The sequence below is a fragment of the Thunnus maccoyii genome, chromosome 4 (genome assembly GCF_910596095.1).
Source record: "Thunnus maccoyii chromosome 4, fThuMac1.1, whole genome shotgun sequence".
Classification (NCBI taxonomy): domain Eukaryota; kingdom Metazoa; phylum Chordata; class Actinopteri; order Scombriformes; family Scombridae; genus Thunnus; species Thunnus maccoyii.
Window position 1 is genome coordinate 31,775,646 of NC_056536.1, and position 21,530 is coordinate 31,797,175.

General features: G+C 41.2%; 1 protein-coding gene across 11 annotated transcripts in view; it reads right to left on the bottom strand.

The window, feature by feature from the left end:
• The window catches only part of grm6a (glutamate receptor, metabotropic 6a), a 29,788-nt gene extending 8,299 nt beyond the window's left edge, over positions 1 to 21,489 (bottom strand). For 3 of the 11 annotated variants that reach the window (XM_042408665.1, XM_042408666.1, XM_042408667.1), the window contains exons 1-10: positions 21,401 to 21,489; positions 16,594 to 17,229; positions 6,304 to 6,520; positions 4,953 to 5,088; positions 4,688 to 4,842; positions 4,475 to 4,615; positions 4,194 to 4,394; positions 840 to 979; positions 616 to 738; positions 249 to 513 (exon numbers count right to left, since the gene is read on the bottom strand). In XM_042408665.1, the coding sequence (XP_042264599.1) occupies positions 249 to 513; positions 616 to 738; positions 840 to 979; positions 4,194 to 4,394; positions 4,475 to 4,615; positions 4,688 to 4,842; positions 4,953 to 5,088; positions 6,304 to 6,520; positions 16,594 to 17,184 (1,969 nt within the window). In that variant the 5' untranslated portion in view covers positions 17,185 to 17,229; positions 21,401 to 21,489. The other 8 variants (XM_042408670.1, XM_042408676.1, XM_042408673.1 and 5 more) reach the window with 8 other exon arrangements.
• Between the last annotated feature and the right edge of the window lie 41 nt (positions 21,490 to 21,530).

Below are 21,530 nucleotides of genomic sequence, written 5' to 3' on the forward strand. Positions count from 1 at the left end.
TAGTGTTTACCTTTCACTAGTATTTACCTGTCAGTAGTGTTTACCTTTCACTAGTATTTACCTGTCAGAAGTGTTTACCTGCCAGTAGTATTTACCTGTCAGTAGTATTTACCTGTCAGTAGTGTTTACCTTTCACTAGTATTTACCTGTCAGTAGTGTTTACCTGCCAGTAGTATTTACCTGTCAGTAGTATTTACCTGTCAGAACTGTTTACCTGTCAGTAGTGTTTACCTGTCAGTAGTGTTTACCTGTCAGTAGTACATAGCTGAGTTCTCTTCCTGACGCTCTGACGATGGGCGTGTCATTAAAACGGATGAAGGTAATCACCACGCCGCTGGTTGCTAAGATACCGAGCATGGCCAGGGAGGCAGGCACTAGAGCCCAGGGGGAGTTCCACTCCAGTTTGATGATCGGAGTCGGACGACAGGCGGTTCTGTTTGGAACGGGGCGCATGTCTGACGGACAGGTCTCACAGTTAAACTCATCCAGCTGGTACTGATACCCGTCACAGAGCTGCAGACGGGTCAGACACACAGACAGGTGTGTGAGTGTGGGTGACAGTAGATTTAAACATGTTCTAAATGTGACATATGATGATCATACATGACAGTTTACCTCACAGTGCCAGCAACACGGAACACCCTTCACCATCTTCTTCCTCTCTCCTGGTTGACACGGAAAACTACAGATGGACTTAGGAACTGTTTTATCTCCTCCAGACCACTGCATCTCCTCCAGCTGAGAGACAGACAGACAGACAGGTGAGAGACAGACAGAAAGGTGGAGAGAAACATATAAATCTAAACACTGTCACATGTTTGGGCCAATCAGAGTCATACGTTGAGTCGCAGGTTATTGGTCCACTGGCCAATGACATGGTAACCAGGGTGGCTGTGATTAGTCATCTGGAACTGGAAGATGTCGTAGCGTCCGGGCGCGTCTCCGTTCTCATTGAACAAAACACTGGTACCTGCACTTCCTGTAGGACAGAGAGACAGACAGATGAGTCCAACAGGTGGATGATCATTTGTTGTTGATGACATCATCAGCTCAGTTTCAACCCACCTGTACCTGACTGAACTGTGACATCATCATCTCAACTCAAAGCTCCACTAGCAAGAAAACAACCTGACTGACAGAGAGGCAGTTATGTTATCACATCTGTAATCTATATTAAAAAATAAAACCAAATGTAAATCAAACCGCTCTGCCTCTGAACATGTTCATGTATTGATTAAGTATTGATCAGTACTGAAATGTGTTGATGTTTGTACATATAAAGGAACCCAAAGTCCACAGAGGAAGTGCTGTTGTTCTGTCCAATAAAAACATTAAGCTTCACTTGACTTTCAGACTCAAACTCATGGCAGCAACAAATATTATATTTCATCTGAAAGTGATCTACTTCAGTGAAACTGGTTTTAAGATCCAAACACGCAGAGAAAGAACAGGAAGAATGTTCTTATAACACACAGGTGACAGAGGTGCAGCCGGGTTATTTAAACTTTAATACACATCTCATAGGTGTGAGATGAATCTGACATTATCATATAGATGATTCTGCTCTGATGATTAATCAGAAACATCCACAGACAGATTTAATTTATCACAACTGTCACGAGTCAGTCAGGACCAAAACTCAAAAAACTGGGAAGATTTAACATTTTTATTTTATTCCAAATGTGAATAAAGAACAGGTGAAGAGAACATATTCTCTTCTTCTTCCTGCAGAGTGTTTTCAGCAGCTGCTCACTTTAATTATTAACACACACACACACACACGCATGCACGCACACACACACAGCGCTGAAAGGAAACATGTAAAGTGCATTAACTGATTATCTCTCACTGTCCCTGAATAAAGAAAAACCTGCTATGAAAAATCAAACTCACGTTATCTCCTCAGACCTGAAGCTGAACCACACAGAACACATAGAACATACAGAACACATAGAACATACAGAACACATAGAACATACAGAACACCATACAGAACATACAGAACACCATACAGAACAAAGAACACCATAGAGAACACATAGAACACACAGAACAGACAGAAGACAAAGGCTGCATCTGAAACCACCCACTATACTGGCAGAACGTACTGATATGGCCAAAATGTAGCATGTAGTATGCAAACAAAAGCAAAATCTGCAGTATGCAAAAAATACCCGGATGTCATGTTGTTTTGTAAAAATCTCCAGTATGCACCTGACCAGTCTGCCTACTGTATCCCACAATGCAAAGCGCTTGAACGGTCACAACAACCAGTCATTTTTGAAATGGCGGACAGAAACATATTGGAGATTTTGAGCCAGGCTAAAAGCTGTTAATATGTCACTTTGTTAAGTTTGAATATTTTTTCAGGTTTATCCAAATAACACCTGTTTGGAAATTTGCTTGTTTTCAGAGATGTGAGGAGCTCGCTGGGTGAGACCGACCGGTCATCTCGACCGTTGCCAATAGCCATGCTATTGATTGTTTACTTCCACTTTCCAAACTGGGAACCCAGCTAAGCCTGGTCTAGCATACTGCAAATTAAATCAATTTAAAAGTTTCATATTGTAGTAGGTGGTTTCAAATATAGATCACCATACAGAACACAGAGAACATTGATCAGTATTAATCACTGTGATATTCTAATATAACCGTCCATCCATCTGCCTCCACGTCTGTGATCCTGGTCAGACTTGATTACTTCGTGTACAGATCAGCTCTGAGGATCTTTGATAATAAATAAAAACATGACTAAACTCCACTCAGCTGTTTCTGCAGAAGCCTTGAAACAATGTTCGTTATGACAAACAGCTCTGTGAGGTCGGACCACAGAGGTGGAGGACGTTACAGCGGATGCATCAAAGAAGTGTCTGACTTTGACACCACAGTCTGCTGTTCACATCTCGTCTGCTGGTGACAGTCGATGCTGGTTTCTTTTAACCTCCCATCTCCCTCTCAACTTTCAATTCTAACCACAAGTGAACCTGAGGCGTCAGGTAACGCTGACAAACGTTTGTCTCTAATAAAATCCAGCCTTAAAGTCTCCAAAGATCCTTTTTTCTCCCTAAAAGGAGCCTTACTGAGCTCAGATCTCACAGCAACAGAGCACAATATGTTGATGACTCGTCTCATGCTACTAAGGCTGATTGTCCGTCCAACATAAACACTTTGAGACAGTCAATCTGGAACTTTGTTGGCTGCGTCTGTTACAGTAAAGGCTTTTTTGTCTCTCAGAGGTCTGTGTTATGTAAATGTTCTGTCATAGTTCTATTCAAACATGGGCGGCTGTTACATATATAGATTTCTCTCTGAATATTTTCCACCAGATTTTGTCCTGGAGCTCAGAGACATACATGGAGGGAACAACTCGGGGTGGAAGGAGTTCATTAAAATCCAAACTCCCAAAATACATGAACATCCTATATATGAACACGCCTCTACTGAATGATTAAATATTGAGACAAGAGAGAAGAAGATTCATGTAGAGAGAGAGAGAGACGGGTAGTCAGACAGACAGACAGACAGACAGACTGGTTTCATGGCGTGCAGCTCTCCTGTTCTACATTAAATCCTCTCAGTCTTCCAGCTGCTGCAGCTTCCCATCTTTATAAAATATGGATTTGATCTCTAACAGGACGAAGCTGCTGCAGTTTGTTCTGATCTGAAAATGTCTCCTCGGACGCTTTGTGTCCTTTGTTCTGGAAGCCAGAAAGCTGACTGTAAAACATGTTTGAAGACTCCTCAGGTTAACATCAGCGGTTTATCTACACCTGAAAGACAGGAGACACTACTCTGAGGACAGCAGTGGACACATGTTGGACAGAGAAGATAGCAACCAACCATGGAACAACCATCAATCAACACAGGAGCTGGTCTGCAACACTGTGTAACACCCATTCACACCTGGACTCACTAACCACTGTCACATGTGACTCTAACAACTCTCCAGGTGTGATGGAGCCTGCTGAGGTGTCCTATGTTTTAATTAGTGCCTGAATGATGTCCTGTATGGTATTTTATAGTCTTTTTATTGTTGCTTTGCATGCTTATGAATCATCTCAATAATCGTGTCAATTTAGATCTTATCTTCTTGTTTACGGTGACTGTTTAACATCTGTGTTATTAATGTCCCGTTAAATAAGCCAATCAATAAATAAATGTTTGTGAGCAGAGAGGAGGACAGCCGGACTCACCGTTGAAGTTGACGGCTCGGATGTAGTCGAGCAGCGAGCGTCCCTCCACAGGGTCCATGTTGCTGCAGACTCCGGGGCTGCCGGGACAAAGGTCCTGGTGCATGCTGTGCAGCGCGTACGCCACCGAGTACACCGCATCGATCACGAACTGCACCTTCCCCTCCTGCTCGTATGACGAGTCCCGACCGATCCTCTCCTCACCTGCCGGGATGCACACATGCACGTTCATATGACATCACACTCACGCAAAGACTCCTTTGACCCCTCAGGTGTGAGCGTACCTGTGCATTTTTTCTTGTCGGGGTCCAGTTTGATTCCAGGTCGAGTCAGTTTACACCTGAAGTCATCCTCCCAGAACTCAGCGAACCAGATGTTCCTGCGGTTGTTCTCCAGAGAACGAGACATGAAGTACTGATCGAAACCTGAAACACACACACACGCAGTTATACACACATAAACACACACTCTGTCAGGTTGTTACTTCCTGTCGTTACCTTCGATGCACGCCCGTTTGGGCAGGATGGTGACGGCTCCCTCGGCGACGTCCTCCAGATCTGCAATTGGTGAACTCTTTGCTCCCCAGCTGTCCGACCCCACAAACAGGAAGTGACCCGTCAGGTTAGCACGTTCCGCCGCCTCGAGGACCCGCCTACCAGGAATAGAGGGGCGGAGTCAGAGTGGAGTCAGGATTCTAAAACCTGGATCAGACTGTTGATGTTTGCTTGATTGTTTATTTGATTGTTTGTTTATGTTGTTTACTTGATGTCGTCCTCGTTGGCAAAGATGATCACTCCTCTGGCGTTACTCGTCTCCATCAGACGTTTGATGATCTTATCAAACTCTCCGTCCGATGGCTCGCGAGGAATCTTCACCGACTGAGCGATACACACCCCACCTGAGAGACAGACAGGTCTACTGAGAGACAGACGGGTCTACTGAGAGACAGACAGATCTACTGAGAGACAGATGGGTCTACTGAGAGACAGACAGATCTACTGAGAGACAGACAGGTCTACTGAGAGACAGACAGGTCTACTGAGAGACAGACTGATCTACTGAGAGACAGACAGATCTACTGAGAGACAGACAGGTCTACTGAGAGACAGACAGGTCTACTGAGAGACAGACAGATCTACTGAGAGGCAGATGGGTCTACTGAGAGACAGACAGGTCTACTGAGAGACAGATGGGTCTACTGAGAGACAGACAGATCTACTGAGAGACAGATGGGTCTACCGAGAGACAGACAGGTCTACTGAGAGACAGATAGGTCTACTGAGAGACAGACGGGTCTACTGAGTGACAGACGGGTTCATGTCTAACACCATTGAGAGACAGACAGGTCTACTGAGAGACAGAGGGGTTCATATCTAACACCACTGAGAGACAGACGGGTATACTGAGACACAGACAGGTCTACTGAGAGCCAGATGGGTCTACTGAGAGACAGACAGATCTACTGAGAGACAGACGGGTCTACTGAGAAACAGACGGGTCTACTGAGAGACAGACAGATCTACTGAGAGACAGACAGGTCTACTGAGAGACAGAGGGGTTCATATCTAACACCACTGAGAGACAGATGGGTCTACTGAAAGACAGACAGGTCTACTGAAAGACAGACAGGTCTACTGAGAGACAGACGGGTCTACTGAGAGACAGACAGGTCTACTGAGAGACAGACTGATCTACTGAGAGACAGACAGGTCTACTGAAAGACAGACGGGTCTACTGAGAGACAGATGGGTCTACTGAGAGACAGACGGGTCTACTAAGAGACAGACGGGTCTACTGAGACAGACAGTTCTACTGAGAGACAGACGGGTTCACATCCTCCTACATCAGTCTGACTGTTGATCAGTGTCATTTTTCTTGTAATTTGGGTTTCTGGCAGTTTGATACTTTGTTAAATAGACAAAATGAAAAGTTTGACTCATAGCTGAGTTTATGAGGAGAGAGAGGAGACTGTGCATGTCGGCTGAGGACAGTTTGAAAAGGTGACAGATAAATAATAAGTATAAACTAATCAAAATGAACCTGGACTCCAGAGGGTTAAAAAGGAAACCTTCAGGCCAATAAGAAAAAGTAGAAAAAAAATAAAACATGGTACCAGCCTCTCTGGAGATCTGCATGAAGGCGTCCACTCCGCTCTCTCCATAGTTTCCCTCCGAGGCCAGCGTGGACACGTAGTTCCAGCCCAGAGCTTTGACGATGTCCAGCATGGCCTGAGCCTGGTACGAGTCTGGTGGAACCACCCGAGAGAAGAAGTCATAGCGGTTATTATCGCTCAGCTCCGGAGCCGTGGACGCGTAGCTCACCTGAGGGATCTGAGAGAGACATCAGTAATCGATAATCAGTGTTTATTAGCAACTGGTGTTCAGAATGAGACTTTACAGCTTTATGTTGACAACATACACAACATGACAACAGAAGAATAAGCTGAAGATAAAACACCAGAGAATCTGCTGCAGATCGATCAGAAGACAGCTGATCCCTGATGTTTGAGACGCCTTCAAACTACATCTCAAACATGCAGAAAATCAATAAAACCTTCTGCATTCATTGTGCCGTCCTTCAATAATATCTACACATGCAGAAACACTGAACAATCTCCTCTGTGGATTTCTATTATGATCTTTCTACATGACTGCATGTATGAAGGTCTCAGAGACGTCCTTTCCTTTTGTACGCACAACTTGTAGAACATTCAGGTTTTTAACTCTGTTTCCAACCAACCAATCAGCTTCTAGACGTGCATCGCGGGAGCTTCTTGTTTGTCTTGAATGTCTCATTTCCATCGCTGGTGTCTTATCCTCACATCTTAGTTTCTCCAAAAGAAAATGTGAGGGAGCAACTCTCACAAAAGTTACCTTTATATTTGACTAAATTTCTTTTCCAAATTACATAATCTCTGCCTGGATTATGTTCACAGACAAACTTCATTAATATATCGCACTGAAGTCACAGGGAGGAGGTTCGGGGTGGATGGTGGCGGCTTTTGTACTTTCCAGACAAGCTGACCTCTGCTGTGTCTTAAATCGCTTCACTTGTGTACTTACACGTAACATTTTGAGTGCATAAGTGTGTTCACACTGAGACGTATGGGGAAATACACTCAAAACGGTCAAAAAGTTGAGTGTGGAACTATGGACACCTCTCGCCTTCAATGGTCGCCATCTTGGCTACGTAGCGGAAGGAGAGGGACCACTTTTCAAACTGGAAATGGCGGCCGGGTACGTTGTAACTGCGGTGAACATCGCCACATTATACAAATGAAAGTTATACATGTGTTTTTTAGCAGTAAGCACCACTATACTGTTGTTGGATATAAGCCATCAGTATGTTTTTTGGGTTAATTTAGCAGTCTGTAATGATTTGGTAGCGCGAACAATACCGTGAATGCTAACTCTAGCTAATGCTAACGCTAGCTAATGCTAACGCTAGCTAATGCTAACTTGCGAACGTCATTTCCGGTAAGCACACAACGGCCGTGTTTGATTTGAGACGACACTACCCTGTCAAAATTTGCACACTACGCCAGTAATATATAGTGTACACAGTGTACTAACAGAAGTATGTGATTTGAGACACAGCTCTCATCTTGTCGGAAAAGTAAAAAAAAACATTGCAAAGGAAGTTTTCGGGGCAGCTGAAACCTGAGTTTTGTCTTACAGGAAGCGTTTCACATATGTTCACCTCAAGTTTTGGATTTTCCGACATCAGAACAGGATATAAATGACAGAAAATCACTAAAAGCACAAAATGAACCCTTTAAAGGATCAGTCTGGCAATTTTCCATATTTTTCTTATTGTCAACAAATCTCATGTTTGGATCCAAACCAACAATGAACTGATCTACTAACAAGTATCATGTGTGTATTCAAAGTCTGATATATCTTATTCCTCCGCTGTTGTTCAAAAACTATTAAAAACACATCAGTGAGCCACACCGCTGCACTGGGTGACATGTTCCTTCATCATGAAGAGTTTGGTCACGTTAGTTTGTTTAGAAACGGCTCCAAAGACGAATAACTGTGTCGAGTTTTCACTCTCCGGAAGACATTTCCGTGTCAGGAAGAGGCCGCGGCGTATGAGTGAGGATGCATGAGATTTGTTGACGATAAGAAAATCACAGAAAATCACCAGAATTATCCTTTAATATTAGTGAAAGATGGTGGTTTCACTTAAATGTTAATAAACATGTCATGTCTCGTGCTTCAAGTCGCTGCAGACTTTTTCTGTATCAAACGGAGACCATAATCTTTCTCTAATCTTAACTGAGTGCCGCCAGCGTCTAAACTCAACATTAAAACTGTTTCATAATGTTGAAGTTACGACCAGCTGATATTAGACTGAAAGATTAGAACTAATGAAACACATCAATGAACATTTTACTAGATTGGACTGGATGGTCTTTATCGTCCATTAGGGGCAATTTGGTTTGCAATCAGTAGTCAACACAACCAATACACATCATAAAAATAAACAGAAAGACATAAATATATACAATAAACATACAGTAGATGTCATTATAATAAAGTTACAAGGACTAAGAGCCCATCAGTCCTTTGTTAAAGTGTGTGTGTAATAACTACTAGACCTACAGCTTGTTTAAGAAGCCAACAGCTGAGAGAACAAATGATTTCAGATATCTCTTTGATTTGACCCTCCCAGGGAAGGCAGGAGTGGAGACTCTTCATGAAGACGATGTTGAAGGTCCGCCAGGATGGCCTTTGCCCTCTGAGTGGCTCTAACTAGATAAACATGGCCCAGATCATTTAAGTTGGTGCCAACAGTCTTTTGGCAAAGAAAAAACAATCTTTCACAGCCTATTCTTCTTAACCATGCTGAGGTTTCCAAACCAACAAATCGCTGCAAAAGTTAAAACTGACTCAATAAAATATGAATAAAACATTTTCAAGAGCGATCTTTGAATATTAAAACCCCTCAAGAAAAACAGTCTCTGATTGGCCGTTTTGCAGATGGAGTCAGTTTTGGCATCCAGTACCTGTATCGGCTTACTGTCTCCACTTATTGACAAAAGCACATGCCGTGACAGGAAGGTTTCAGCGAAAGTCGATAAGTGTCTCTTTTGTCTTAGAGACACTGAGTTGCAAGTATGAGTCATCAGACCATTTGATGAAACTGTCCCAGCCCACCTCATGGTCCATCAGGAGGCTGACGGTCACTGAAACATCAGCTAACCTGATTATGAACCTTGACTCAAACATACTCTGGGATTCATTGCAGCACAAATAACAAGAGCAACAAAACGCACCTCTGAGGTGATGCTGCAGAACACGTCAGCCTCTCAGACAAAGTGTCATTAACACAAGTTCTCTGTGACTCACTGTCAGGAGGTCGACCAGCCAAATACAACCAAAGTCAATGCCAGATATCTCAGAAAGCCTGCAAGCTAGAATATGGGGCTGCATGCAGTTAAAAGCTGACGGGAAATCAACAAAGCTTAAGTTTACATGCATCTTCTCAATGAAATCCAGCAGTGTTGCTGTGGCGTCTTCTACCTCCTTCTTTCCTTGCTTGATACGTGAATTATGCTCTGTGTCGTGGCCAATAAGCCCACTGCTTAAATACCTTTACAAATTAATTAACAGAATTTTCTCATTGTGTTGAGAGAAAACATAATTCAGGCAGCATTATGTTTACAGCAGTTTACTGTTGCAGTTTAGTAGAATATAAACCTCATTTCTAGAGTTCATTAAAACACAAACTCAGACTTCAGCAGCCTGAACAAACCTAACTCACCTGGTAAACACACCTGAGTTCATTTAAACCGAACTACAGTCAAAGAATCTGACAAACATACAGCCGATTGGTCATACTCTTAACACACAAACACACACACACACACACACAGTGAGAGGATTAGGGTTGTGTAACAGCAGAATGTGTGTCAGAGCTTCAATAAACCCAAAAACAATCACATTAACCCTGTGTGTGTGTGTGTGTGTGTGTGTGTGCGTGTGCATGTGTGTGTGTGTGTGTGTGTGTGCAGATTAATGAAGGACTCCACATTAACGAGCTCTTAAAAGCAGACCTCGTTATGACCGTCATCTTCATCATCATCATCATTACCGTGCCGACAGAGAAACGCTTCAGTGGAGCGAAACAAACAAGATTTTGTGTTTCAGCCTCCAGCTGATTCAAACTAACTGCTCATCTGTCAGCGTCTGATCGCGTCCGTAACCATCACGCAACGCGCACTGTGCACACTGATTGGACAGCTGTGAGGAGCATCAACAAAAACTGATAAATAAATAAATATCTGTACTATATATAAATACTTTTTGTCACGACGAAAGAGGGACTAAAACTAAATAAAAAGTGACTTTCGAAAACAATTTCTATGAAGAAATGTTTTAATAAAAACTAAGTGTGATGAATGAATAAATCAGTTTTAATGTAAAGTCTTATTGACGCAGCTGCAGCATCTGTGGAATCAAACACTGTAGCTCCTGATTGGTCAAACAGGCTCCTCCAGCAGCCAATAACATCTCCTGTTTGACCTGTTGCCTCATCAAGAAGCATCTTCATTCAGTGATGTTATCTGACGTTACAGATTTATGAAATAATTCATCTTCAATCCAGTGAGAATTAAACAAGAAGGAACAATTAAACAGCTGACACACTGTGAAAACATGCAGGCACACGTTTACAATGATGGATGAAGTATTCAGATCCTTTACTTCAGTAAAAGTACCAATACAGCAAAGTAAAAATACTCCATTGCAAGTAAAAGTAGTAAGTATTAGCAGCAAAATGTACTTAAAGTATTAAAGTAAAAGTACTAATTTCATCCCTCAGATGTTCCCAACCTAGAGTTCGGGTCCCTCCAAAAGGTCACCAGATAAATCTGAGTAGTTTCCAACCTTTTTGGTCTTTTGACGTCTTACAAAAAGCAGTGTGTAGTCGGGGTCACATTTCACATGTCTATGAGTTGTTAACAGCTCCACCAAATAGTGATTTTTCCCTCTAAACTTCTCACATGCTTTCATTTCAATAAATGTTCAAATGATCCAATATTTCAGCAAAAATCAAAGATTAGAGAAAAAGTCCAAAAACTGAAAACAGATTTGTGTATCAGAACTTTGTTTTTTCTTCTTTCCTCTCCCATTAATCATCTCACGACCCCTCAGATTTATCTGCTGACCATTTGGAGGGGCCCCGACCCCTAGGTTGGGAACCACTGGACTAAACTAGCTAACTGTATATAAAGTAGTGTAAACTAGCTCCACCTCCAGCAGCTACAACAGTAACATGCTGCTCTAACACTGATGCTTCACTATTAATAATCTAATGATGTCATATATAATAATATATCAGTCAGAGGGACCAAACCACTACTTTTACTGCAATACTTTAACTACATCAAGCTCATAATACTTATGTACTTTTACTGCAATACTTTAACTACATCAAGCTCATAATACTTATGTACTTTTACTGCGATACTTAACCATAGTAGAGTATTTTTACATTGCTGTATTGGTACTTTTACTCAAGTAAAGGATCTGATTAGTTCTTCCACCACTGAAGGACTCTGAGGCTTCAGTCTGTGGAGGAAACTGTTCTGTTGGTCGACTTCACACCTTCTTTATGTGACATAAAAATGTATTTCATGTCATGTCTTTGTGTCTTATGTTGGACTCAATCTGTAGTTTTATGACAATAATGACCAATAAATTCAGATCAGTTTCTGTGAAGGTTCTCAGTCATCCAGGTCACGGTTATCCAAGGACGGTTGAATCAAGGGCAACTGGATTGAAGACATTTCGCGTCTTCAGTTCTAACTGACTGGTGGGGAGTCCCAGGTATTTAACCTCTGTGGAGTTATGAGTCGTTGGAGTCACCTTATATATATACATACTAAAAAAAGGAGGGAAAATCTATGAGTTCAGTTCTGCCTGTGATGCTGGAGTGTTAATCAGTAGATGTGACAACATATGACATAAATGCAGTTTTTCTCATAAACAGAGCACTCAGTTGTTCCCCAAATAAACATAATCGATTATTCAAAGCTCCGTCAGATTCAAGATTTTGAATAATCAGCGTCTGACGGAGCTTTGAATAATCAGTATGGCTTTATGAAAGCAAAACCGTCGAAGTGACGTGAATAAATATTTACAAAAGAGTGTGAACATTTTATTTGGAATATTTAAACATTCAAAAAATAGCAATGTCTCCTCTATTCAGTGGAGACATGTGATCGGTTCACTCGCTGCACGTGAAAGCATCTTTCATCAGACAGATGTAACCCTTTATGTGCTTGTCTCTGCAGTGTTACTGCTTTCATTCACAACGCAGCCGAACCGGCATTTTCTCTGAAATGTTAGTAGGTCTTGAGGTGGGGAACGGTACAGATTTCCCTGAACATCGATACCTGCTTCCATTTACACATGATCCCATGCAGGAAATGTTCCTGAACATTTTAGGGATCGACTGCATGTGTGAAAGGGGCTTTACTTTGTAAGTGTTTTATGAAGGGATCTTCTAATGGTCAGTATGAACAGGAGGGATGGTTAGAGCAAGAAAAACATGTTTAATGTTCATTTGGGCTCCTGACTGTTGTTTTAATACAGATTTGAAACCCGTCCTTTAAGGCGTCTTTACCAAACGATCTCTGATTGGTGATCAGCTGATGACTCACTAACATAATAAATCAAGATGCTGCTGAAGCTGCTTCTTCTTCTATATTCTGTTCATATACACTGACTGTTGCTGTTCACACATGTTCTGTACTGCCTGTGAAAATATCTCACTCCTGAGATTTCTCACCATCAATCAAATTTGATTTTAAACAAAACTGCACATAATTATTAACAATTAATGAATTCTATAGTAATTTTCTGACATCCTGCTGTAGTTCAGCCAGACAGGAAGTCATGTTATTAGAGTTGCAACTAATGATTATTTTCATTATCGATTAATCTGTCGATTATTTTCTTGATTAATCGATTAGTCGTCTGGTCTATAAAATGTCAGAAAATGGTGAAAAATGTCATGTTTACTGTCATAGAGGACTAAAAAAAACAGAAAATTTTCACATTTAAAGGTATAATATGTAATTATTCCACATTAAAATGTCTAAAAACAACTAGACCTATGTTATATATGTTGTTGAGTTGTGTACTTACATTATCCCAAATGTTTCCAACAATTTTCAAAACCAGAGAAATCTGTAATTTAATCAAAGTAACGGACCGTTTCATTTGGTCGCCTGTCGATGGCGTCATACCTCCTCTACCAAAGAGTAAACACGCACAAGATGCATACGGCGGCGCTGTGTTTGTCCGCTACAATGGCGTCTACCAAAGAGTAACTTACACACATACAAGATAATACATCGGCGTTGTGGTTGTTGCACACAAACTGCTATAAATTGACTTTTATTCAGTTTTAAGCCACATTTTCATGATAAATTTACGTTGCTTTTAACTATATATTTTAGCCGGAAGAAGGATTTTAGTCATTGGACTTCTGGATCTTAAGTTATCAGAGAAATAAACTGGGCAAACGTTAGCAGCAGCTCGGCTAACAGCCTGTACCGGACGTCCGGTCGTCGCCGTACATCGTCGGAGAAACACTGATTTTTTAGGTGAAACAGCTTTAATTAGTATTTTTACCTGTAATCTCCGGGTCCGTTTGTTCTGGAGAAGAGGAGACCTCTTCAAGTAAAAACTGAATGATGAACACTGGAGTAATCCTATCCCGGTAAAGCTGGTTATTTAACAACAAAGACAACAACTCCCATGATCCCTTGCTACTTCACACCGTCATCACACTCCGTCTTTTGTTATTGTTTGATTGAGACCCCTAGTGGCTGAAATGACATATTGTGTGTTTAAGAAGCCACAATCAGAGAATTTGGTCTAAAAATGACTCAAATCGACTGATTGTTGTAGCTCTGCATGTTATCGTCTCATGTTATATGTCTGAACAGGCGTTTCACTGAAACATTCTTCTTTGTCCTCGCTGCTGTTCTGCTGTCTGCTCTCACTCCCTCCACTTCCTGTATGTGACATGTGACATGTAGGCTATGTAACTCTTCAACACATCTGCACGTTGATCACATGTTGTGTTTCTGTCAGACAGTCAGTTTGTCAGAGTCGCACCGCTCTGACTTGAACCCCTAAGAAACACTGGATTTATCAATCAAGGTTTGGTATTGATCGGTTATCAGTTATTAGTCAAATATTCCCATGATGCATCTGTGCGTTTTAGTTTGATGATTTTAACAAACTGCAGTTATAATAATCTAATAATCTGCTGAACTGAACTGAACACACACACACACACACACACATACCCTCATTAAAAGCTTTCATTAGAGAACAGCAGTCATCCAGACGAAAACTGTCTGTTTCTAACATTAATCCACCGTCCAGACTGTCTGTTTACCTGTCTGTCTGTCTGTCTGTCTGTCTGCCCAGAGTTCGGGCTGTCAGGCTCTCGCTCAGTAAGTTTTTTTCTGAGGCTGAATTCAAAGGATTTTTTCACAGCAACATAAACACAAATAATATACTTGAAATGACGTATGACTTATGAATCAGCTGCTGTTTGGGATCCTCCTCTGATCCACTGATCAGAAGAAACCTGCGATTTGATTTAGAAGAAGTAAACCGAAGCGTCTGTTTGGTTAAACTGGGTTTAAAGAATAAATCTGGTGATTTTCTGTATTTTTCATGTGCAGAGCCAAACGAACAATAAACTGATCTACTAATAAGTATTGTGTGTGAATCCAAAGCCTGATATATCTGATTCCTCTGTGCCGTAGACCTCCGTTGTTGTCCAAAAACTATTAAAAACACATCCATGAGCCATACCGCTGCACTTGGTGACATGTTCCTTCTTCCCTGAAGAGAGTGATTACCGTAGATGGTTTGGAAACGTCTCCAAAGACTAAAACAGCAAGAAGATTGTAAATCCCAAGAGAGAAGTTCCTTGTAAGGCCGATGCAACACATGTACAGGGACGTTAGCTTGTTGTGCTACATATCACCAGCTCTTGACTTTGTTCTACATTATAAATTTCTCAGAGAACTTCAGTATAAAGTCAACAGGCTGTGGTTCCTCTCTCTCTCCTGAGACTTACAATCTTATTACTGTTATTAGTCTTTGGAGATGTTTCTAAACACTGGTGGACTCTGGTGGTAGAGGGATGCAAAGTTGAACTTAAACCTCTGCTTAGGCATGTTAAAAAGTTTTAAAAATGTATCCTGTCATGAAATCTGGAAGACAAAACTGCTAACAGACAAACAAAGGTTGAGGAATGGAAACAACTTCCTTAATCGAGGTAACAACATGTCCTACTGGTGCAGTTCTAGTGCTGTATGTCAATGCCTTTACCACCGCAAGTAACAGGAAAGGCATGACAAATGACAGATCTGCCCATCATAGACTTGGCTGTTTGCCAAGTCTATGATATGGAGGAAGACAGTATTGTCTCTGCATTTAAGATGTTCCACTCTTCCTCTGCTCTCCCTATCAGCAATGTCCCAGTAACGCTTGCATGCCTTAAAGAAACTGATGTGGACACGGTCTTCCCAAAGCCGACAAAACGCTTCAAAATATATGCTACACTGCCAGTGACAGCTGCATCAGTCGAGTGATCATTCTCCAAATTGAAGCTGATCAAGACCCAGCTTAGAAACAGACGCTTCCTGATCTTCCGCTGTTGTGCATTGAGACGTCCCAACTGACCGTAACAAGGTCATTAACATTTACAAACTCATAGCCAAAAGAATTCTCCTTTTATTTCACTATTCTTGTTTCTTGATTCCCTGACAAGACTGCTCCAACAGCTAATTCTCAAAATTTTAATAGTTCCATGTTTTTACAACAGATGTGTTTGAGAAATAAACATTTAAAACGTTACCCATTCCCTGTAAATTGTATTACAGAGATGTCTGCCAAAAAGCAAATCCTTTTTAGCACAGAGGTGTTGTTTTTGTATAATCTGAGTCACCCTATAACATATTAATCTTAATTGAGGATTTAGCCTTTTTACTAAACATGCGTCGTTGTTCTCTGCTGATGGAGGCCCAATGAATGTTTTGGGTATGTTTTCGCCTCTGACCCTCAGACAGCCTGAGTCCACCACTGTTTCTGAACAAACTAATGTGACCAAACTCTTCATAATGAAGGAACATGTCATGTGCCTCACTGACATGTTTTTAATAGTTTCTGGACAACAATGGAGGTCTATGGCATTAGATATATTCACAGGTATATTGATGAGTTTACCTCGAACAGTCGCAGGATGTTGGCCACCATGATGGACACGGAGCTGTTTGTACTGCTGTAGCTGTGTATTATCTGTATATTAATGTATATTATCTGTATTTTACCCAGTATATTGATGAGTTTAAATCAGTTTTTACCTCGAACAGTCGCAGGATGTTGGCCACCATGATGGACACGGAGCTGGCCGAGGCTCCGATCACTCCCACCACGCGCTCAGGTTTGCGGATGATGGGCGGCTCTCCGTTGGAGCAGCGGATGTCCGAAATGTCTTTCTGGATGAGGGCCTGGACGAAGGTGAGCGACTGCTCCAGAGCGTAGGTGTCTCTGGAGCAGGTGTCCAGGATGCGAGCGCCCAGTGTGATGTTGGGCAGCAGCTCAGGGTCGCTGTTGATCTGGTCCAGAGCGTACAACATGGCCTCCATGCGGTGGATACCCTTCTCCTTTTTCAGCTCTCCGCAGGGCAGACCGTGGGGCCCGCGGGAGTGGATGGGGAACAGGCCACCTAGCGTGATGTCACCGGGGATCTTTATGGAGTGGGGGTGGAAGTGCTGGTGGGACGCACTCACCTGGAACACCTGTCCACCGATCCCCAGCCAGAGGAACAGCAGGAGGCGGGGCCACAGGGATGACTGACAGGGTGCTCCTCCAATCCAGAGCGAGTCCTGGTGATGATGATGATGATGAAAGAGGAGGGGGAGGGAGGCGAGGGCGGTGCCTGATGATGTCATACTGACGTGACATTCAGTGGAGGGTTTTCATCCTGCTGTAGGCACCTGAAACCAATCAATCAATTAATCAATCAACCAACTACCCTTCACTGCTAGCTGGGAAACCCACCCGCCACCCACACAGTTTATTAACAGTCTCTCAGTGCTGAATAAACAGCATGAATCTGTGAGATGTTGATGTTTACAGACTTGCTGGAGATGTTTAATGTTGCTGAAATCACTAATTTAGATTAAATGGCAAGGGTGAAATCTTCAGTCAGACGTTGTTGGGGGGGACCAAGTAGGTATGGAGTGGTGGGCTTATCTTGGACTTTTACTTAAAATAAAAACAGCTCTGATGAGGCTGAAGATTCATCCATAAAGGCTGATTTACAACAAACAATTCCACCATATAAATCTGTAATCTGTGTGCAACAGCTGACCTGTGTATATGTGTAGCAGAGCACAGAGCATTAATTACCGTCGGATCCTAACCGATCCGGTTCTAATGAAATTACCGCTGCTGTGCCACGTGTGTAAATGTGCGTAAATCACTCTAAATCTAAAGATGTACTTATTGTTTCTGCTGCAGTGTGATGCTGCAGGTATTTAATCAAGTCAAAGGAAAGAATCTGACACACAGCCAACAACTTTATCATAAGATTCAGACATTAATCTAACATGTTTCAGACCTGCCTAAGTCACATTAATAGCTGTATTTTGATGGACATTTCAGTGGATTATGTTAAAATACATGGAAGTTGGTTTATGATTGTGTGTGCACGTCTCTGCTGACTGAAGCCACGCAAAATGAGGCTTTTGTGCTCTCTGCAGTTTTCATTAAGGACCAATCTCTGTGCTGAAATGTGGAGAAAAGCTTGAAATACTGGAAACTGCTCCGCTCACTGTAAAAATAACTGTTCTGCCTGTAATACATCTACGGCCTGTATGTGTCTGGTTATATGCAGCACCATATTTCTCCCCCCTCCCTCCGATGCTCCACATTAAGTTCTGCTCTGTTACATTAAAATACCAGTTTTGAGGACCAGAAATATGCGGGGCTGAAGCAGTCGCGGCCCTCAGGACCTACAGGATGGACCCAAAGCTTTGACACTGCGCTCACAGCTGCTTCACTGTTGCTGAGACTGTGAATGATACACATCCAGTGCATTTTGGAGACGGTTTAACACTGAATATCGAGGGAGTAAATTAGCTTGCTTTCAGCTTCTTGGGGAGTCTGATGTTGTGTCAATTACAAATATTGGTGGGGACAAATTTCCATGTTTCATAAATTGTCCCACCCAGCGATTACGCACCTGTTGTACGAAGCCTCTAAAGTCCAGAATGGTGATACTTTTTTATCTTGCACACAGGATAATTTAATATAAATTCATATGCATCCCTTACATGCAGACCACCAACATCAGATGCACACAGCGGTCGTATCATGACACCTTGGAATATCATACAATGAAATTCTTGCAGCTCTTGCACATAAGGGAAGCAAGGAAGAGCTGCAGGGCATCCAGATGACAATACATTTATTAACAATTTATTAACATTTATAACTGCAGATTTTAATTATTTTCATTAAGTACTTATTTAATATAACAGCAGACCTGATGACTTAGAAAATGCGAAACACTAACCTTTTTTTAATGACTTATAATCATTTATAACTGCATACCTGATGACTTATCAGAAAGTGTGAGACATTTACCCTTTTTAATGATTCATAATCATTAAGGTTTTGGATTGGTCAGCCTGGCTTGGCTCTAAACATCCTGATGGTGCACAGTGTGAATGCAGTCTCAGCGTTTTGCATTTTGTCTTCCAGCTTCACCCAAAAGAAGATTTATAATAAGTTCTTGGGTTTTGTAAATTACAAATATTTGCTTTCTAGTCACAGTCACTGATAAGTCCTCAGTCCTGCAGTTATAAATGATTATAAGTCATTAATGAAGGGCTAAATGTTTTACATATACAGTATGAATTTATAGTAATTAATGTAATTATCTTGTGTGCAAAAGATCCGTAACTTGACTTTAGAGGCTCTGTAAGATTGGCTTTATTTATCTAACTTAGCTTTATTAAGAATATATAAAACAATATTATCAATCAGCTGTGATGAAAAGAGTTGTGGGCTGCATGTTTGTGTTTGAGAGACACGATCAATATAAATTTAGCCCTAATTTCATGTGAGTTTAGCGTTTATTCTTTGAGGGAGATCATCGGTTTGTTTGGACACTGGTTGGCTCCTGTGTGCATGTGATTGTATCAACGTTTGCTATCAATAAATAATAATAATAATAATAATGATAATAAATGGAAACTACAAATTCACTTCACTCATAAACACACAATAGAAAGTCCCGCTGCAAAGATTAAAAGCCACTTAACATTGCTGATAGTGATTAACAGCATATTAAATTCAACATGTTGGTGACAGCAGAATTTTGTGTAAATTATTCCTTGTTTCTCGGTTTTGGTTTCTTTCTTTAGAACAAACGCAGCACAAATAGTCTAATATTCTCTACTGCAGAGCTGCTAGAACATTGGACCAATATGGCGGCTGAGATGCGTCCCATATCTGTGGTTTACTACAGGAAGAGCCAGAAGTATTGATTATGTATAAAAACTGATTGGTGCTGAATTGGAATTGAGTGTAAATGTTCTTTTTTTCTGTATTTCTGCTCACCGTTTTATTCATTCACAGCGTTATTTTGCTGCTGTATTTCTGTAATTTTGCTGTCTTGGTCTATTCTGTGCACACAACATCTGTTGCATGTTGCGTGTCCGTCCGTCCTAGGAGAGCGATCCTTCCTCTGTTGCTCTTCCTGAGGTCTTTTTAGGGAGTTTTCCTTTAGCTGGAGGATGTTGTATTGCTGTACAGACTGTTTGTGAGGCATATTTGTGATTTGTGATATTGGGCTGCAAAAACTAAAACTGACTCGACTTCTGTTTTAGTTTTATTTCAATGATTTTTGTTCACAGTGAAACAGAACAATGTCGCATGAAGGTTCAGTAGAGCAGAGCGAGAGAATGAAACACAGCAGCAGCAGGAAGGATAATATGACTTGGTTCTGTCAATTTATCATTATTATAATGTGCATTTGTTTTATGTGTAAATATTTGGTATAAAAATGTTGTTTTCTAATGCATAAAAAAACTTCTCCTATGAAGACATATTTTATATTATTACAACTGTGATTTATTGTCATTCATTATCTGTTTATACAGCAGCCTCCAGTTATGAGCGTCCACAGGAGGATTTATAGTAGTTGACTAATACATTTACCACTAACACCTGCTAACAATGACATTACAGTGTGTTATAAACCATTTATTAACGCTTTATAGACTGAATATTAATGATACATATGTATATAATATAAGTCAGGTGTCATTATGGATCATTTTACATCTGACAAGACAAAGACAACCCCCCCCCAAAAAATCCATAAATATGAGAAAATTACAGAAGAAACCAGAGAGGACACACACACACACACACACACACACACACACACACACACACACACACACACACACACACACACACACACACACACACACACACAGGGCATCCATTACACATATGAACAGAAAATGATCAATAATGATCAATAACACAGGATGCATTAAGTCCCAAACTGAATGTAACAAATCCAACAACAGACTTTCAAACTTCATCTGAAACGGATCATTATTTTCATTAATTGATTATTTTTGTTTCTAAAATGTCATAAAAACAGTTTCTCAGGATCCAAAGTGTCAAATGTCTCGTTCTGTCATTCAGTTTACGACAGAAGCTCTTTGATCAATCAATGACTGAAATGATTAATGAGATTCAGTGAAAAGCAGTTTAATATAATATAAATGATATTAATCATGAGCTGATGTTCGTTAAGTCTCTGACGTCACATTCAAATACTATTTAAAAAACTTTAAACTCATATGATAGATAAATTATCTGATCATTATAATCAATAAACAGCCAATCAGTCAATTTAAACACAGCTCAGATATATTTACTGTAAATATCAATAAAAAGTTGATCACAATTAGATAAACAGCTGTCAGCCTCACAGAGGCAAACATCTTTTTTGCAATTTATAATTACATTTATACCTATAAATAACGATGCCGGTGTTTGTCAGCAGCTGAACTGGTTTCATTCACTGGTTAAACTGGTTTTCATGTGTTACAGTTAAAGGAGAATCAGAGAGAAACTCACCGGAGAGGAATGTCGTCTCCTCCGGGTCCGCTGACAGTCCTGACCCGCCGAGCTGCGCTGCGCTCCGGCTGCAGGTCCACAGAGCTGCCGGTGAGTCCGACACGCGTGAAACTTCTCTCCCCCCCCCCCC